General features: G+C 31.3%; 3 protein-coding genes across 5 annotated transcripts; 2 read left to right on the top strand and 1 right to left on the bottom strand.

Moving 5' to 3' along the window:
* The first annotated feature begins 116 nt into the window (after positions 1 to 116).
* On the top strand, positions 117 to 5,336 carry LOC126917562 (run domain Beclin-1-interacting and cysteine-rich domain-containing protein). Of its 2 annotated transcripts, XM_050724535.1 has the most exons (9): positions 117 to 511; positions 661 to 866; positions 1,224 to 1,375; positions 1,509 to 1,692; positions 1,800 to 3,397; positions 3,472 to 3,654; positions 3,731 to 3,913; positions 3,989 to 4,142; positions 4,240 to 5,336. In XM_050724535.1, exons 2-9 carry the CDS (start codon positions 687 to 689, stop codon positions 4,435 to 4,437), a joined length of 2,832 nt encoding a protein of 943 aa, XP_050580492.1. In that variant the 5' UTR covers positions 117 to 511; positions 661 to 686; the 3' UTR covers positions 4,438 to 5,336. The 2 variants fall into 2 exon arrangements, with proteins under 2 accessions (XP_050580492.1, XP_050580493.1); XM_050724536.1 differs by having other exon boundaries at positions 117 to 866; positions 4,222 to 4,406.
* Positions 5,337 to 5,670: 334 nt separating this feature from the next.
* Positions 5,671 to 11,047, bottom strand: LOC126917567 (G2/mitotic-specific cyclin-B3). Its single transcript, XM_050724546.1, has 8 exons — positions 10,900 to 11,047; positions 10,100 to 10,318; positions 9,144 to 9,402; positions 8,716 to 9,054; positions 8,179 to 8,628; positions 7,630 to 7,785; positions 7,232 to 7,539; positions 5,671 to 7,129 (listed from the first exon to the last, which is right to left on the bottom strand). Exons 3-8 carry the CDS (start codon positions 9,363 to 9,365, stop codon positions 7,078 to 7,080), a joined length of 1,527 nt encoding a protein of 508 aa, XP_050580503.1. The 5' UTR covers positions 9,366 to 9,402; positions 10,100 to 10,318; positions 10,900 to 11,047; the 3' UTR covers positions 5,671 to 7,077.
* Positions 10,386 to 19,826, top strand: LOC126917561 (peroxisome biogenesis factor 1). Of its 2 annotated transcripts, none has more exons than XM_050724533.1 (15): positions 10,386 to 10,529; positions 12,436 to 12,651; positions 12,720 to 12,834; positions 13,162 to 14,140; positions 14,460 to 14,674; positions 14,991 to 15,147; positions 15,214 to 15,376; positions 15,688 to 15,847; positions 16,276 to 16,592; positions 16,684 to 16,748; positions 16,912 to 16,971; positions 17,050 to 17,236; positions 17,444 to 17,617; positions 19,119 to 19,231; positions 19,562 to 19,826. In XM_050724533.1, the coding sequence occupies exons 1-15, from the start codon at positions 10,515 to 10,517 to the stop codon at positions 19,632 to 19,634; spliced, it is 3,009 nt and encodes a 1,002-aa protein (XP_050580490.1). In that variant the 5' UTR covers positions 10,386 to 10,514; the 3' UTR covers positions 19,635 to 19,826. The 2 variants fall into 2 exon arrangements, with proteins under 2 accessions (XP_050580490.1, XP_050580489.1); XM_050724532.1 differs by lacking the exon at positions 10,386 to 10,529 and adding an exon at positions 10,947 to 11,090.

Genomic DNA, 19,826 nt, shown 5'->3' with positions numbered 1-19,826 from the left:
ATGTAGTAGTTAAAAATTTCATATTTAAAAATAGATATGATATATGATTGCGAATGTAAAAGTTTCATTTTTATTTAAATTAAAAAATTTCTATTATATCATCTGAAAAAATTGGATTGGTTAAGTAACTATTGTACATATGTTACCGTATAACCACGCACGCGTATAATTCTTTATTTGTCGATTGACTTTACCATAAACTTGATAGTTTTTATGAATCACCGTTGGGGGCCGCCACTGCACTCGATGTTTCTAGCAATTTAGATTTAAGGTTTTACGTACTTCAACGCGTACGCTAATTTCTAACCTAATATCAATGTCATTTGTGTAACTATTAAAGTATGTCCATCAGTATGTACTTTTCGAATGGTTTCTAAATTTTTTACAGTTTATTAACAGATCATGTAAAAGAATGAAATTACGTGATTCTGTTTGCGTTAAAAGATAGCATATAAGTATTATAGTAAAATTGATCGTAATGATATAACATTTAAAATGAAGTTTTTTGAAGGTAATAGAAAATTTAATAAATATCCAGGAAAGCATAAGTAACGTTTTTCAATAGCTATACATAATGTTTATATAATATGTAACGATCGTTAACTTTTCTGAAATATTTGATGACACAACGAAAAATAATTGAAGAATATATTAAAATAGAAAGTGAATGATTCCTGATCATAACTATGTGCGGAGACGCCCACATCAAAGAGCAATGGCAACTTTTGCAAAACCTTCGATCTACGGTAGAAGGTTTATTGGTCGATGGTGTTTTAAACGTATGGGATGTTTACGGTGGTTTAAATCGTCTTCACAATGTAATGGAAAGGATATTCAAACATGGCTGTCGAATATTTAATCGAAATGTAAGATTAAATCCTTTAACTTGTTTTTGCTTGACACGCATAGTTATTAATATGATATAATTTATTTGTATTTGTAATTATACTTGGCCATATTTTATTTCTGCCTCTTTATTGTTTAATACAATTAAATTTTTGATCGCAATGTAATATGAAATTGTACTCAGTTATAATTGTTTGTTTACATTGACAGTGACATTGGTTCTTTTTTACTTTCATTGAAGACGTCATTATCTTTTTTTATATTTAGAATTATTTCACTATTTTTACTTATGGTCAATGTATTTTTATATTATTTACATAGAGAAATACTTAATGTAAACTTAATGTTGAAAAGAATTTAATAAAATTTATTACAAGGGAGAACCGGATTGTTGGATCTTTATTCAAGGATTAAATTGGCTGCAGCCTTCTGTAGCATTGTCACCTGTTGTTCCTGAAACAGAAGATTATCTTTCAAATTTACCAACTCGAATTGTCTCACATAAAGATATGTTATGGCTGTACAAGAGGTAATTACGAAAAGGAACATGTTGATTTAATCTATTAATGTTTAATAACAAACTCAATTAGTTTAGTAACGTATATATATAAAATCAGATACTTAAATTTATATAACATAATTTAATAATTATTATGACATAGTTTGGAAAGTCATTCTTTGTCACATAAGCTTCCATGGCTTTTGTCTGATAAAGAACATTTACTTTCTTGTTTTGAACCATGGGCATTTTTGTGTCAAGAAAACTTAGCTGAAGCCACACTCTTATGTTTAAGAGCAGTTGAAAGAAACCAACCTACATTGCTTACAGAAATTGATCCATCCTTGGTAAGTTGTCCAAAAACAATTTTATTTATTGTAATGTGTATATCGTTGTATTTGTATGATTGATCCACATTTTAATCTAATCGTTCACTTAGTATTTTTGTTTTTAGTTTTTACCTTGTTGGATTTCTCCTAAAACAAGTCCAAAGAGACATCGTCGATCTTCTTCATATCCAATTAATTTCTCAACAATAAATTTTAGTGTTGCAAGAGATAAAGCAATACATATTGAGAAATGTCAATTAGAATCATTAAAAATAGTTTCAGACAATAAAATTATGCAACATGATGATGTTAAATCTAATGAAAAATATGAAGATAAATCATTAGATTCTAAAGAAATTAATGATATACCTTTGAAAAGTTGGAGTAGTCTTTCAGCACTGACTAAAAATTGTACATCTGTAGAAAAGAGTGCTTCTGCAGCTTCATCATGTGTTGCAAAGAGTAGTTCACATAAAAGTAATGATCCTCAAACATCTTCAGTTGAATTATCAAAAATAATTAATGTAAATTATGCCGAATTAAAACATTCAACATCAAATGTGGATAATAAACAACTTGTAAAGTCAAGGACTCCTGTAAGGAAAGTACAAAACAAAACTAAAGCGAAACAGAATCAAAGTATGAAGAAATCTAGTGAAGATTCTGATGTGTTAAATTCTGAGGATACATCAATAAATGCAGTAGAAGAATACCGGATTCCTTTTTTTATACCAAATGAAACAAATCCAAATGCATATAACACAAATTCTACAGAAATTAGAATTTCTCAAACGCCAAGAAGAAAAACTTCTCTTTTATCAGGTTCAGCGCCTGAATTCACTAGTCCATGGAATTTAGAAATTGAGGGGCAAAAAGATATAAGAACAGCAAAGAAGAGTTTCATGGAAGATGGAGGAAGTAGTGTTCAACCTATGGCAATAGGATATTTTCCGCGTCCAACGGAAGGTCAAAGTTTGACAAATTTTTTAGCTTCTGCACAATTTTCTAGAGCAAATGCTGAATTGGACAGAGAAAACGCACATTTCAGTGTTTCCGAAGCAATGATAGCTGCCATAGAACAAGTAAAATGTAATAGGCAATGGCGTCTTATGGAAGAAGCAACTGAAGAAAGCGATGAAGAAATAAATAGCTTAAAACAGAGGATACGATTAAGACGGCGTCAGCGACAGGAAGAGCGGTACAAAGGAAGGACGTGGAATCGCGAACTACTGAGTGATGGCAAAACTGATACTACAACCACTGATCAAAGTGTTAGTCCATTATCAACTTCGTCTGATACTCCCTCAGAAAATATATCTACAGATGACATAGAAGATTTAGAAGTGGATGACGAGCGAAATGCAGTAAAACTTAAAAATGCTGGAATTTCCATATCCATGGCATCTTTATATTCAGATGCAGATTTGTATCAATCATCCCCTGCACATGGAACAGAATCAACTTTAACTGAGAGTAGTATGTCCGCGGAAGGGGTAGCTTTGTCACTTCTTAGTAAATTTAGTGAGAAACAATTACCGAGAGCGAGTGAATTACAATGGCTAGTCTCTGAAAAGGATGTACCACAAAGATTGTTACCATTACCAAAAAGTTGGCCAATAAATCCAGATGATGCAGAAAATTCACAGTCAATTCCTCTGCGTGGAACAACAGAATGGGCTCCACCAAGACCTCAAATTATTTTTACATCACATCCTCCACCAGTGTATGTTTATGAATTTAGGAGATACATATATATAATTTTATTATTCAGTTGAACATGATATTTTTTATACATAGGCGACGGACTCTTATAGCCAAACAGAATTACAGGTGCGCAGGATGTGGAATGAAGGTTGCAATAAAATATGCAAATAAATTTCGTTACTGTGAGTATTTAGGTAGATACTTCTGTACTGGATGCCATACTAATCAGGTAGCATTAATACCAGGAAAAATGTTAACTAAGTGGGATTTTAACAGGTATAACAATTAATAAGACAACATACATCTATAATTTATAAAATGATACTATGTATTCATTTATTTGTCCATTTAGATATTCTGTATCAAACTTTTCATATAGACTGTTGGATCAAATGACATCAGATCCATTATTTCAAATAAATGACTTAAATCCATCATTATATAGACGAATAAAACAATTAGCCAGAACAAGATTATTACGTTTACAATTATTTTTCTTTAAAGATTTCCTATTTACATGTCGATTTGCAACAAGGTATGCATTTCAAATATTTTTTCTCTTTTATTGTGAGAAAAGATAATATTCTGAAATTTGTGTTACTTCTTTTAGTGTACAAGATGTACTGAAGAAGGAATCAAATTATATGATAAGTGAACCCCATGTATATTCCATTCAAGATCTGATGCATGTTAAATATGGTATCTTGCCAATGAGATTGCAAGAATTAGTTGAAATGTGTAATATGCATATTATGGGCTGTGAGGTAGTGTTTTTTATAGTAAATATTTATATTTCTTATGAAAGCCGAGTTATGTATGTTATATATTTGTACTTTTAATAAGATCTAATTTTGTTTTTAGCTATGCCAAGCTAGGGGATTTGTATGTGAGCTATGCCGTTCCAAAGATGTCATATTTCCATGGGAATTCACGAAAGTTAGTAGATGTGAAATGTGTGGTGCATGTTTTCATAATGAATGCAAGCAGAATTTTAATAAAGTAGATTGTCCACGCTGCATTCGTTTACATGATAGACGAATATCTAGAGAACAATTTTGACATATGGTAAGATTATCTTGTGTCATATTTTTAGATATAAGTATCGAATTAGTAATTTATAAATTTCATTTAAATTATTATTTGTAAAAAAAAGATATTCCCAAATTGTGCTTTGGTTTCTATTTATCATATTTAATACAAAATTGAAATTGTCAAGTAGCAACAAGTAAATTCAAACTACCAAAAATCTCCATTATATTATTAGTTACATAGATGTGTTAAAATGTAAAAGTTATATTTTAATTTAAAAAATTTAATATATTTGCAAATTTCACGAATTGAAACATTCTATTGCTTGAAACGCCTAAAGTATAGCATTTTATAAAAAAAATTTACTTAATATAATTATGTGTACATTACAAATGTAGTAAAGACTGAGAAAATGTGATATTTAAAGTAATTGTAACTTTATTCTTGAAGTATTTTTTCTATTTATTTTTTTTTATATTACATAATTACTCATGCTATAGTACATATACTGTTACCAGTCAACACTAAATAGCGATATGTATAATTTATTTATATAAGTTTTCGACTTAAATAATATAAATTATTTCAATGTGACAAAAGATAGTGTAAATATTACGTATTTGAAAAATGTATTATTCTAAATATGTATTTATAGCTTGCTTTTATTTTTTTAACTATAAATTAATTTGATAGACGTTTAATATGATTAAAAATAAAATAAAAATAAATTATTACATGTTATAAATATTGATTATAAAGTGGCAATAATATTTTTAGTACAATGGTTTATAAAAATATTATCTTTATACTGAAAAAATATAATAGTCATAAATGCTGTACCTGGTTCCTATCATGATTGAAAGTATGCATTGTTTATTTATAAAAGTTGTTAATATGGTCGAAGTTTATAATAAAATATTAAAATCTAATAGGTTGTTTTATTTTTCGGAAGTATTTGCAATATATGTATTACAAACAAGGTACAGAATAGATGTGATATGCAATGCTCTTTGGTGTCCTACGTTTTGGGGATTATCTGACATTCCTTTACCGCTTTCGTACCATATGTGATTTTGTCGATTCAGTATATAATATTGGTTTGAATTAAAACTAAATAAAGCTTTATACGTACGAAATTATAAATAAAATATAGATTAGGTTATGAAACACGGAGTCCCATTTAATGTCCGTCTATTCTGTATGTTTCATTGCCTTAATAAATTGTATTGGAAGATTGTATACAAGAATGATATGTACGAAAAATGAAAAATCATTATTTTTTATTAAATTACATCTCGTTTACAATGGTTCACATACACACATCTTATAAAATAATAGGTAATACATTCACTGCTGGTACAAAAATATGATATTATGTACACCACCTAATGTCAATAAGTCTTACTATGTAGTATTTCTATATGATAAATTTTTATTATAAAAAAATCACTCTAAATTTGATTTAATAATTGTTAAAAATATGTACACATCGTTAATTGTGTTTACTATGTACAACTACCCTCCTGATGCAACATGTTCTAATTGATAGGCACATTATGCCTTGCATAAATATTGTTTATGAGAAAATCGTGATGAATTTGACTGTACCAAAGTTTTGAATACATAAATATCACAGGTGGTATTTTGTAAAGAAGAACATGTCTTACAGACACAACTAGTGACTATGAGTAAAATCCGAAAAATAGACCTCTTTGTTACACTCATAATATGTATGCAACTAATTAAAGTAGTGAAGAATACAATTTTATGTATAATAGCAAATAATGAGAAATTATTTCCTCTCTAAATTACATATTTATATATATATATATTGGAATTTATTATTTTCGTGCAATGTGTCAATCGAAAATATTTAAATTTTTTAAGTTCCTAAATTTCTTTATGAGGGAGGAAATAATCTCTTTCTTTTGATAACGAGTGCAATGCGTAAAAATATATATTCGTCGGTATTTCATGTAACTATCCTTAGGAGCATACAATTTATTATCAGTCTATAAAGTGCAACAACAATGCATAACAATACGCCACTCTCTATAAAATATGAGTACCACTTAATTTTCTATTTACTGATGTTTGCATATGTGTACCAACCGAATCTTCAGTAAGACATCATATAATAGCATTATATATAAATAAAAAGAGGAGTAAAAGATTCATTTCAATCTTAGCATGCTAAAAAACAGATTTAAAAATATTAATTTTTATCAGAATTTCTATGAAGTATAAAAGTGTGGCGCTAAAATAAATTTCTCAACAAAAAAAAAAAAAAAAGAAAAAAAAAAAAAAAAAAAGAGAAAAAATTAACTTACAAATACTGAGATTGTAGATAGAGATTACTAATATTGTATAAATACTAATAATAATAAAAAAAAAGAAAAAATATGAAGGAAAAAAACCGTGTATTTACCGATCCTTTTGGACATGTTAAATTTATACTGAGCGTAATTTATTTGATTTTTTTATGGCGCATAGATAACTTGAAAATTTTCTTATTGAAATTTCATTATTACATAAATTAACAATCATTTTGATTTATAAGTTAATGCTCAGTGACCACCTCAATTTTTTATAAATGTCATTACAGATTACCTAGCAATAATTAGGCAATCTTATATATTATTGGCAACTACACATCTCTACCTAAACTAATTATATATTTAAAGTATCTTTTAATGGCAGCGTTGCTACTTCAAAAAATATCCTAAAATAAAAATTATTTGTAAATTTCACTATTACTCTAATCTCTATTTAGTTTTTCTAATTATATATTAGAGATATATATGAAGCATATTGATATACTTACTTGTGACTGTACTTGTTGCGTATAGTGGTGAGAGTTTCTTTATGCTTCCGATGTAGTCCATCTTCTTTAAGTTTCCGATGTAACCCTTGGTTCATAATATCTACGATGTCTCGTATATCATCAACACTATAACCGCTATAATATTTTAGAGTAGGAGTCCACCCTCCTAAATCTTTCATTTGTAATGCTAGGAGGAGTGCAGATGCAGCCATTTTACTATCGCTGAACATTATTGTCGAATAATCCATTAATGAGTATTCAAGAATATATCGAGCTAAAGTTAATGTCGGCATCGACACTTTTGCACACTGTTCGAAAACGATATAATTATAATTTGTTACATTATGATAAAAAAAAGCGTTATTAACGTAAGCCTAGCATATTAACGTAAGCCTCACCCTAGCATATCGTCGAAGAAATCGATAAGAAAGTGGTATACCAAGATCAAAATCGACTACTTTCAATATGCTCATTTCCATTCTAATTAATTCTCTTTGTGTGTAAGCACCGTCACATATATACAAAAAATCTTCCACCATTGGAGGTATTCTTTCCTTTAAAATTATACAATTGAACAATAATGAGACATGCTAAATTTGTTTAGAAATTAACCCTTTGCGGACGGGACGGTTCGAAGTCAACCGTACCATGAGGCCGAGCTGCTGCCGCAATAGTCATTTAAAATTGTTAGCGCACATTTCTGCTTAGACGCGATTTTCGTTCATAGCACTTCAAGATGTCAAATTTTAGACATATGTACATGCACAGATTTTCCACAGGATAAATAAAATGACACACACATGAGTCTTTTATATATACGCATATATGAGATACACGAGTTTCTCAACTATAGCGACTATATGCGTTTACGTGGGCCATAGATATGAGTCTTTTGGCTTTATCGCAAAGGGTTAAATAAAAATATTACAATTAATTTTAATACTAACATCATATTTACTTGCTATGAAAAGACTTGCTGCTCCCAATAATTGTAATGTTTCTTTTCCAACAATTACTTTTGTCAAGTATAGGTCAACTAGTTTCACAGCCAGATATAGAGTTTCATGATTGAGCTCAAAGGATTCTTGAACTTCTACCATCCAGTCAACTAATAAAGCTCTCATCCATCGTGAGAGGCATACTTGTTTTTCCATATAATCTCCAATTGAAAATAGATGTTCCCTTTCTTTTAAATAATTGAAAATATCCATGGCATAGTGAGAAACTTGAAATGGATCTAACCAATTTTCTACATCAAAATCCCACTGAACACCCTCAGGTAATGTTCTTTCAGGAACAGCATCCAGTTGATTCGTTACTAATTTTTCTTCAACTTTTGCAGGTACTTGGGGCTCACTTGGTTCATTTTTTTCATCTGTTTTCTCGATTTCTTCAGGCTGTTTTTAAATATTTATTTGAACACTTAAAATTCACATAAAAGTACGCGATATAGGTAATGATATATAATAACAAAAATTGCTTACTTCTACATTGCTTTTTCTGGATTTCTTTGTACTGTCATCTCCAATATCATCTAATGCACTTACATACAAAGAACTGTCCTCTGATTTTTCTAAATCTAAACTACGTCTAACCTTTACAATTTTACTAGGTATTTCAACTTTTCCATCATCCTTTTTTACTGCTTTCACACGTGGCACTGGCTTTGGTTTCTGAGGTATTACCTCTGGCTTAGTCACAACTTTTTCAAGCGTTCTAATAGAACTTGTCTGCGTGAAGGGTTTTACTTGAGTAACAGCTGTCTTTTTTACTGTTTTCTTTGGTTCTTGTGTTTGATGCGTCCCCAATGTTTTTCCAATTGCCTGTAGTTTTATATGTTCTATTATTATATTTCATGGGACTTTTATCAACAAAATATAAAAAAAGAAAAATGAAAGATTAAATAACATACATTAGTAATATTTCCCAGTGCAGATCTCTTTGTTGTTTTTTCTTTTGGTGGGGATGCTTCTGCTTTTCTTTTGACACGGAGATCTTTACCAAGAACAGGTGGCTTAACTAAAACATTGTTTAGTGCAGAATTTTGACTTCTTGTGGCTATTCTTTTTCTTGTATTTGTCACATTAGTACCACTTTGTTTATTTTGTATATTTAAAATTTTTGATGGAGCCATCCTTATAATTACTTAATATTAAAATTCAGATTTTCCCCTATATAGGAATCAAGTATTAATATATTAAATTTAATATATAATTTTACAGTAATAAAAATACAATCAACGACTATTTAGATCCATTATTAAATAAAAGATTTTAAATTAAAGTTTTAAATTAAAATTTTTACTTAAAAATATCTAAATATAAATAAATATTACAGCAGTATTTTTTAACGCAATATAAGACTTTCAATAGCAATATGTTAAATATACGTGGTCTAAATTACGAAGAAAGCAAAGCTTGATGACCAATAAATTCGATCGTTTATTTGTTCATTGGCACAATTTTATAGCACTTTGATCAATATCTAACCAATTTATTAAAAAATTGAAATCACTTTCTGTTATAAATCGAGAGATTTTTCTACTTTTCTTGTACCCGAATTTTGATTGTTGACTTAATTCATGAAACGGTCTATTCAAGATGAGAGAAAAGCGCGGGAATATACACCAAGAATACGTCGTTAAATGAGATACGAAAGCATAAGTTTTATCGTTTCAAAACTACGATACACAATCTTTAGAAATAATGTCAAAGAAGAATGAAAATAAATTTGATAAATTCATCATGACTGCTTTAAAGGCATGCGATCGCAAAAATAGCCCAGAACTAGTAATTTTTATACAGGAGGAAAATTGACTATTCACTTAAAAGGTTATTTTCTGACAATATATGAATTATTCCGACTTACTTGTAAGTAAGATTTATGATTTAGTACGTTCTGGTTTAATAATGTTTCTCATTTATCAAATTCTTATACTACTAACAGATTGCTATGTGTCCATTTATCTCATGAGAGCAACTGAAGTTGACGCTGTTCAAATTATCACAGTTATTGTTAACTCTTCCTGTTATTGGACCACTTCGGTTTATGCCAGCCAATCAAAGACGAAATTGATCCGACCGCCACCTATCGACAAAATATACAATTCAATACTGTCCGTTTATTTAAAACGTATACATCCGTTTTTTATACTTTATATAATCAATGACTTATATTATACAAGTACAATTTTAATTAATCTTTAATATAACGTGTGCATCACATTACTGAACTTTAAGTAGAAAAACATACCAATTGATTAACAATTTGGTATACTCCATTTATGATTGTCTATAACGTAAGAATGTAATTGTCTACAATGTAAACAATATGTATAAAAAATTGTGTATTACATTTACATTAATATATATATACAGAACGTTTATGTGTATCTTCCTCTTGTTTGTTCTGTTGAATACTACAATACATTCTTACTGCAAATAATTGGTCTCATGTGAATAGTTTGAACTTAATATTTGTAATAAATAATTAACCTTTGACCTGTATTTAATCGTTCGATTTAAAGTAAAACACTAGCATGCTTGAAACTTCGGGTAGATATATAAATTCTATTTGAGCAATTATAAAGAGTATTTCGTTTTTTTGATGTTCGCTAACCTAACTAAACATGATTTTCCTTTGGATATTGTGAAAGTTTTGTCACATACCGAGTATTTATCATATATTCTCTTCATACGTGTGTACCTTCGCGTGCCGTGCTCCGGATTTTCGTTTTTATTGGTCTTTGATTTTATGAACCAAAAGAATGCAAAGTGAACGTTTTGTAGTTAAGTATATAACAGTGAACAACTGTTTTGCTTATTTGCCGGACACCTGGCTACGTAAATTGGAAACTAAGGTTGGTGCTTTGTTCTTATAATCAACTAGGAAACGTATAGATTGCGAAACATATATCACACATATAATGGTAGATAGAATATCTGATACACCAATTGGAACTCAACGAGTCGATTTTGAATGCGGTAATATCCTATCGTCTCGCTAGATGTCGAGATTAATTTTTTCTTCGGTTAAGTGGATAAGAAAGTTCTCGTCAGCATTGAAGATATTTCGATGATTACAGATCTATATATTATTAATTAATCGTAATAGTTTTGAGTATTGCCGTTTTATTACAAGTAATAATTTAAATTTTTATATTGATTTCGTTATAAATGATTTTGTTCGTTTGTGTTACCATTATATGATAAAAGGAGAATATCGAGTGTTGGTAATTACGTATGTATGTGCATACACAAAAAAGTAATTATTTAAAAAGGTTAATTCCTTAAAATTTAAAGATCAGGTAGTTTTTGGAAAAATATTTGACACGTATTTTTTTGTATTTACTAATATATAGGTAAGGATTGAAAACGGCTCCCAAAATTAGAGACGAAAAAAGGAATTTTTTTTAACATTTCAAAAACTATTAGATCTGAAAAATGTTGTGTATTTTTCTAACAAAAAATTTAATTACACCAGCAGTTTTCTGCAAGCAAAAAATATAAATCTACATAAAAATTATATTAGGAATCATTTATTTTTCTCATATTTTTCTTAAACATTGTTATTCTACCTTTGTTTAAAATTGTTAATATAAACATTAAACTAGAGCTATGAAACATTTTATTCCATCGTTTCAATAAAGTTAGGGTCATAAAAATAGAGACGGGTCAGAAGGTATTTTAATAGTATACAATAAGTTGAAAAATTATATGACATTTCGGCTGCTAATGCATTACTTTCCTAAATAAATTTATGTTTAACTGATGGTACAGATCGGCTGGTAAAATAAAATAGTCCGATTTGCGTTACCCGCTCTTACTGTAAGCAGTTATGCAGGTTTTCATACCTGTGTAATCTAAAATCAGTATTGTGAAAACCAGGTATTCAGGGTGCACTACGCCAAATATTTCTTAACGTTGAAATATTTTAATTTTTAATAAAATATATGAATAAAATTTAAAGTTGAAGTAAATCAGTGGAACCTAAATAGAAATGAATTATTCTTTGACAAGATATAAATCGTGTCTTATAATATCGATTGTATCTTGTTGTGAATTTAACTTCTTGGCTATTAGAGTAAATTATTATGAAAGATATAACAAATTTGACATGCTTCTGTTACAGGCTCTGCAATTGTATTAATCATCCTGTTTTTTTTCTTTTTTTAATAATTCAATATCCTTTATTATAAATTATAGGAGAATGTAATTCAAATAATGCATAAGGATGAAACATATTACATGTCCTATAACATAAGATCGAATCCCAGTGGAACACTGTGCCTTGGTACAATTTTTGCAAGAAGTTTGAACATTGAAGAAGGTGACGAAGTATTTGTATCCCTCTTAAAGGATGTTCCAATTTCAACAAAAATTAACGTTGCACCTCTCACTGCGTCTGATAGGGAAATTTTGGTATGTCATATAAAAATCAGGTAGCATTGTCGTATACTCGACTGGATATAAAATTGTATTACTTCCAGGAAATACAAATGGAAAAGGTGCAATCGACACTGCTAAACCAAATTCACGTGGTAGCTGTGGGGCAGCCAATCGTCGCGTGGGTTTCGAAACATACATCCATTACGCTAATCGTAGGCAAGTAATTAAAATTCCCTGTATATTGAGACACCCTATGTTCCCTACAACGATCGTTTATTACCAGCAAAATTAGAACGCTACAACAAACAAAGATCAGATGGACATAATGTGAAAGAAGTTATAGTGTAAGAATTCATATCGTAATTAAAATGATTATTGTTCATAGGAATTACCATTAAAAATAATTAAAGTCTGCTTACTTACCAACTGTGGTTAATTAAGGTTACAGAGTCGATAAGTCTTTATCAATGTAGTGACTTCTATTATTTTGCGAATAGAAATACATACATATCTAGAGACAGCTGAGTCGTTCCTTTTTTACAGAATCGCTAGAGTCAGCAATGAAATACGGAAGACTCGAGCAATTTTCCGAGGTTCACGTTTCTGATACAGTGGCAAGTACAAAAAAGAACGAGTCAGACGAAAATTCCAAACAGTCGTCCAGTACAATGAACAATCTGCTCTTCGCTCTCAAAAAATTCTTACCAAGCGTAAACGATCGAAATTCAGAAGAAGACCGAGCAGCAAAGAATTACGAACTTTTGCAGAGTTTTCGTAATAGGAAAATACCGACGGTGTACCGTGTCTATCCGATGCCCAATGTGAATGCAATCGAAGGAAATGAATACGACGAGATTGCGCGTTGCCCCTATCACGTGTTTATTCCAAGAATTCAAGCGCCAGAATTCTCACAATCAAACGATTTTGCTATCTGTCGTATAAAGAAGGTTCCAGAGGGCAAGCAACACGTAAACATAACAAACACGAATTTTCTCCAGAAAGACGAATCCCCGGTTCCAAAGCTTTCTACGGAATTGATAACGAGAGTGTTTATATTGGAAGATTTATTAGAGAAATGCTCCACGTTGGACAGGAACCATTTTAACGTAAATTTTCGTCATAAAAGCGTATACGTTTCGACCAGTTTGAGAAGCAGTTTGAGCTTAAAAGTAGGTGCGAAAGTAAGTTTGTGTTTGGTAGATACTCTTGAAACATCTTCACCATCTTCCATCGAGCTGTTCTCGTGGAGAAATTCTGTGTCTATGAGGGATTTCGAGAATTACGTTAAAACGCATTCCTCTCATAAAGAATTGTTAATCAACGCACGTGCTGTTATCGCTATGGATAATGGTTGTTGTTGCGTGGTGAATATCTCACCGGAGGATTGTAAGTTTGCCATGATCACGGAGAACAATTTAGGAAACGTGAGGGTGCATGTGAGGGATGTCGAAGAGAAAAGTCAACTGAGAATATCTGAACATTTGGATCAAGAAACTCCCTCGCTAGGAATGACATCCACGAGGTATTGTTTATCTTCTCCGTATGCATTCAAATTATTAGCTTTGCTTTTTACATTATTTGAAAATTATTCAAAACATACAGAATGGTTCACGTATTCATCAGCACAATATTTAAGCTAATCTTGGTAACTTAATAAAACGAAGGTTTCGAGTAAACTTTAATTGTTATTAAATGAGGAATTTATTGATGTAACAGATAATTTCAGAAGTATTATTTTTCTTATTAGAAAGGAATCGGAGTAATTTTTTAAATAGCACCATATGTTTTGCCTTTATCGTGTTTGATACTTTTTCTTCTACTTCAAATATTGCTTGTTTTAGATACTTAAACAAAATTCTATCAGAATGCGAATTCGCGTTAGATCTTGGTCTAGGCTTGAAAACACAGCTACCATTCGAATACGAGCCTGAAAATATCTTAATTTCTGGAGCAATTGGTTCAGGCAAAACCACTATCTGCAAGATACTTGTAGACAAATTATGGAATCCACCGTATTTTGTACATACTCACATGATGGATTGTAGATCTTTAAAAGGTAGATCTATAGATCTATAAGTAAGCTTCGATCGTTTAGCCATTTATGGAAAATTTGAGGGTGGAGAAATAAACAAAGTGCAGATAATATTAAGAATACATGAAATAAAAAAATAAAAAGTATAATAAAATATTTAACCAATGAAATATATCTCTACTTAAAAGTTATTTCTTTGGTTATATTCATAAAGATATAAAATTGCATCCTCAGTCTATTTATATAATGTATTAAAATATATATAATTATACATATAATATTATATTTAACCCTGTTTCCTTAAAGAATTTCTCGATCTATGGAACTTGTTAATTTTTAGGAAAGAAGGCTGAAACGTTGCAAAGAATTATTATGACCGCACTAACTGAATGTATTTATTATCATCCTTCGGTATTATTTTTGGACGATTTAGAGTCCATTACTAGCGCGTCGATGAATAATGAAGAGAACACACCCGATGCCATAAACGCTGCTAGGTATTCCGTCTAGTTTAAAATAAAATTGTAAAAATTTATTCTTATTTTCTAATTTCTTGTTATCAGGATTACAGATATGTTGATTAATACAGTGACACAATATCAAGAAAGTTATCAAGTATCAATAATTGCTACGTGTGCGAGTGTTAGCGCGATAGGCCAAAAACTGAGACCGGCTAGGGGCTGTCACTTTTTTAGAACCGTTTTATCTGTTCCTAATCTAGAGAAGGTATTTTATTTTGATTGTATTTTATTTATAAAATAGATATTTGGTTGCAGTATAGGAAGACAGAATGTAAGTCTTAAACATTAATAATTCATAATACGCTTATTTACAAGTGTATAAATTAATTAGAAATAGATCAATTATTAAAGTTAGTTAAAATGAAAGTTATATAAATTAAGAGTTATAACTCGAGAAAGAGAGGAAGGAGAACGTGTACGTGGTGATCGTACTGTGTATTAGAAAGTCATCGTGTTTAATAACTAAGATCGTGATCAGTGTTTCTGTTTGGGATATAACGTATACTCTCTAATTAGGCGGATAGAATCGATATTTTGCAATTAATGCTTGGGGACAAGTTGTACGTGCCTGGAGACGTGAATTGGGATTACTATGGAAACAAGACCGAGGGATGGATGGTTCAGGATCTCGTGGATATGGCTGAGAAAGCTGCATTTGCCGCTTGGAAGCGTCACGGTACTAGAGTTACCTTCGTTTAAGACAAATATTGGATTAAAATATTATATCATTTTCATTTTTATCATTTATTAATTCATCTAACATCAAACAATTCTTTTTTATCGTAATGAACATATATAATTAGTATATACTCGTATAATGACCAACTATTGTATATTCTATTGTATATTATTATTTTATTGTTATGAGATGATAGAATTGGTTTTAAATAATTGATAGATATAGAAAATAAAAATGATAGATAATTTCATCTGGGAGATTGGAATAAATTATGGCATAATTTTTAATATAAATATTTATAATGTCAATATTTACACAAAAGGTACCAAGTTACAAGTTTTCTAATGTTTTGTGCGAAGTACGAATAACTAGTACCATTTCTGATCATAAGATAAATATTTGTAATGTTGATTTTTACACAAAAGGTACGGCCAAGCCTCCAGTCGAGGTCGCAGAAGAGGATGTAGCGGTCGCCCTGAAGAATTGCACGCCGATATCTTTGCAAGGTGTACAATTGTACAAAGGGGCGGGCCACGTTTGGTCCGATATTGGCGGTCTGGCTGAAGTGAAAAGATCTCTCGTAGAGATTCTGCAGTGGCCATTAAAATATCCTGAAATATTCAAAAATGCCCCGATTAAGTTGCAAAATGGGGTTTTATTGTACGGCATGCCTGGCACGGGAAAAACGATGCTCGCCAAAGCGATCGCTAACGAATGCGGTGTTAATTTAATCAGTGTTAAAGTATGAACAAATACATTTTTACTTTCTTCTCTATTTTTCCTTTTAATCAACTTAGTAATTTAATTATTACATATATAAATGTGTATTGCAGGGTCCAGAATTATTATCAAAATATATTGGTGTTAGCGAGGAATCTGTTAGGAACGTATTCGAAAGGTAAGAGTTTTAAATTGTGTTATGTTCTTCCAGTCATTTTTGACCTAATTTTCGAACGTTGAAAAATATTTTAAGTCAGAAAAAAAATGAGAAAAACTCTTATCTACAAATATGCGTGATCTCTCGTTTCAAGATTAACGATAAAAATTGGTGAAATTTACAGAGCTCTTCGTGCCAAACCGTGTGTATTATTTTTTGACGAATTTGACAGTCTTGCCCCAAGGTAAATTTATTTATTTTTTATTAATGTTCGTTTATGGACCGTTTTAAACTGCACCCTTTATTACCGAACTTATTTCAGACGAGGCCACGATAGTACTGGCGTTACTGACAGAGTGGTAAACCAATTATTAACGCAAATGGATGGGGTGGAGGACAGAGAAGGTGTTGCAGTCGTGGCAGCGTCTTCAAGACCAGATTTATTGGATCCAGCACTGTTAAGACCTGGACGTCTCGATAAAGCTTTATATTGTCCACTTCCGAATGAGGCAGGTAGCTTTTGATTTTATCCTTATAATTCCAAATAAAAGTAATATATTCGAATAAATTCTAATAAGAATTCTATATTCTTACTTATTTAACTCGAAATAAAAGTTTATGTACAGAAAAAGATTATATATTGGTACAATAAAATTATGTAATAGTTTCCCTGATATGAATGTCAGTTGAATAAAATTATTTCTCGAATTATATAGGTGGACAGGGAGGAAATCTTAATTGCCCTGTGTAAAACACAGAACATAGACGCGGCGGGGTTAGATTTAAAAGAACTGGCAGTACTTACTTCAGGATTTACGGGTGCAGATTTAAATGCTGTGGTAACACAGGGCAGACTATCAGCTTTCGAAGATGCTGTTGCGAATGCTCCTGTAAGTATGTCTAAATTGATTTAGGACTACGTACAAAATATATATATATACACCACATTAACCACGTTACATATAATAAAATGTCAGGCAACGCACCCTTCATCAATGAACTCCACTTAAACGCTAGCATGAACATAAGTTTCTCAATATGAAGGCAATGTTTAAGTAACGAAAACGAATTGTACGTATTACGGAGCAAAGAATTGTTCCTCTGTTCCTAACGATCGCGCCGTTTTGTTACACGGCCCGTTGTATCTCTCTTCTGTAATAATGAAAAGCATTTTAGCGCGACTCCGGCCGAGAATCATTTGTAGGGAGCTTCCGAAGTAAGATAGTGCGTAATGATGATAATATCGTTAGGTGTATACTCCTCTCCCACCCCTCTCTGCTTATGCCCTATGTATATAGAGTGTCGAGCTGGCTAGGTGGGTAGGTATGGTGCGATATAACTGAGGAAACGTAGACCAGGTTTATTAGCGCACGCTGCCGAGAGCACCAGCCATCCCCCATTTCGCTCCACTTCATCCTGGCCTACGCCTCACTGAACGTCGAGGGGGTTATTATCTTATGCGTTATAATGATACACGGTTTAGGGCCTGCAGCGGTCCTGTAAAATCGAAAGGCAGACACCACCCACACCCTCGGTTGCCACCTTGCTTCCAAGAGTTCGGATTTTGCGATTGAACCACGAGATCACTTTCTTCGATGCTTTATTAAAAATACAGCGACTTATGAGAGTAGTCTTTAGTTTGAGAATGAATACACTCGTTGCTATTGACGCTTATTCTGCGTCGGTTCAATTCTAAAACGACACTAATTCTAAATTACATTATTAACCTGACCTTTAATTCTTCTCCACTACCTCAATCAGAAAAGTTATTTATACAACATATAGGTAATGTAATTTATATTTTTTATAGAACATATACCTCATGTTATATCAAATTTTCTCGCGAATAAAGTTCCCGACATAATTTTCTTCTTATTCTTGAGTTTCGTTCTATTTTGAATCATAGAATCTTCCTGACTTCGATCGTACCACGAATTTAGGGGACCACGGCGTATATGATATACATATTTTGGTATCATGCTATTATATATTTTAGTAGTATTCGTGCGTTGTTAATACTAACTTAAATACCAGTATCCACGTACTTATAAGTGGTAGAGTAAACATAAAAAGTGGAGCGATATACGTGTCAGTATTCGTGTTTCACGTGTAACGTGTAAGAGGTGTGAGTGTCGTGTGTCTAATACGCTGAAGGTGGTAGAGTCATTAATTAACTTCCTACTGAGAAAACGAAGTTACGCCGGCACTTACCTACCGGAAGAACACGAATATCCAAACTGTACGTCTAATTAGCGAGCGAGTTTCCTGAGCGCGACACGTTTCGAGAGGAACGCGTCTTACTGATAAACGATAACGCATATAGGCAGACTTACAGGCCGTTTCTCGCTTAACCTACCAATTAATAGCCTTGTCTTCTTACCCTGACTTCAGGACGGAAAGATCGAAGCGGAGGACATTAAGGTTTCTCAGACGCATTTAATCGATTCCATCAAATCTACTCATCCCTCTTTATCCCGTGTCGAAAAGGAGAAATATAAAAGGATGTAAGTATTTCCTTAAACCGATCCATACATCTTAGCCAATTTTTGGAAGTGGGTCGAAACCTGATTTCTAGATCTGTGACAATGGATCGAATTCAAAATTTTGTGAAGCTTCGAAACTCTCGAAACCAGGAATGTTTATTTCTTTCCCTTTTTTCTAAAGAATATACATATTTCTTACTAGGAATTAAAATTTTAATGATTTTTTTTAGAAGATCAACTTGTTTAGTCAAAGCTTCCTGTATTCGAGAACACAAAACTTCCTGAATTTCGTGGGATTTTGAGGTTTCGAGTGTTTCATCCTTGGTAATTTTTATATTTTTTTTACCGCAGTTATGCCAAATTTGCGAAGAATGATAATTTCGTGGAAGATATATTGCAAAATCAGAAAGCTACTTTGGCATGAACGCAAGATGAGGATTTGGGTCTTCCTTTTGGTGTAATTAAGAATATATCTTCGATGTACAATGTTTCATTATACAAAATATGTTTATTTCTTTATTCTTATACATTGATACTAATTACTTTATATTGAATTTTGCAAGAGTACAATCGACTTGTATAAAGTGATCTCCAATAAACCAAAGTTTAATAATTA

This window comes from Bombus affinis, chromosome 6 (assembly GCF_024516045.1).
Source record: "Bombus affinis isolate iyBomAffi1 chromosome 6, iyBomAffi1.2, whole genome shotgun sequence".
Lineage (NCBI taxonomy): Eukaryota > Metazoa > Arthropoda > Insecta > Hymenoptera > Apidae > Bombus > Bombus affinis.
This window is presented reverse-complemented; position numbering and strand designations above follow the sequence as displayed.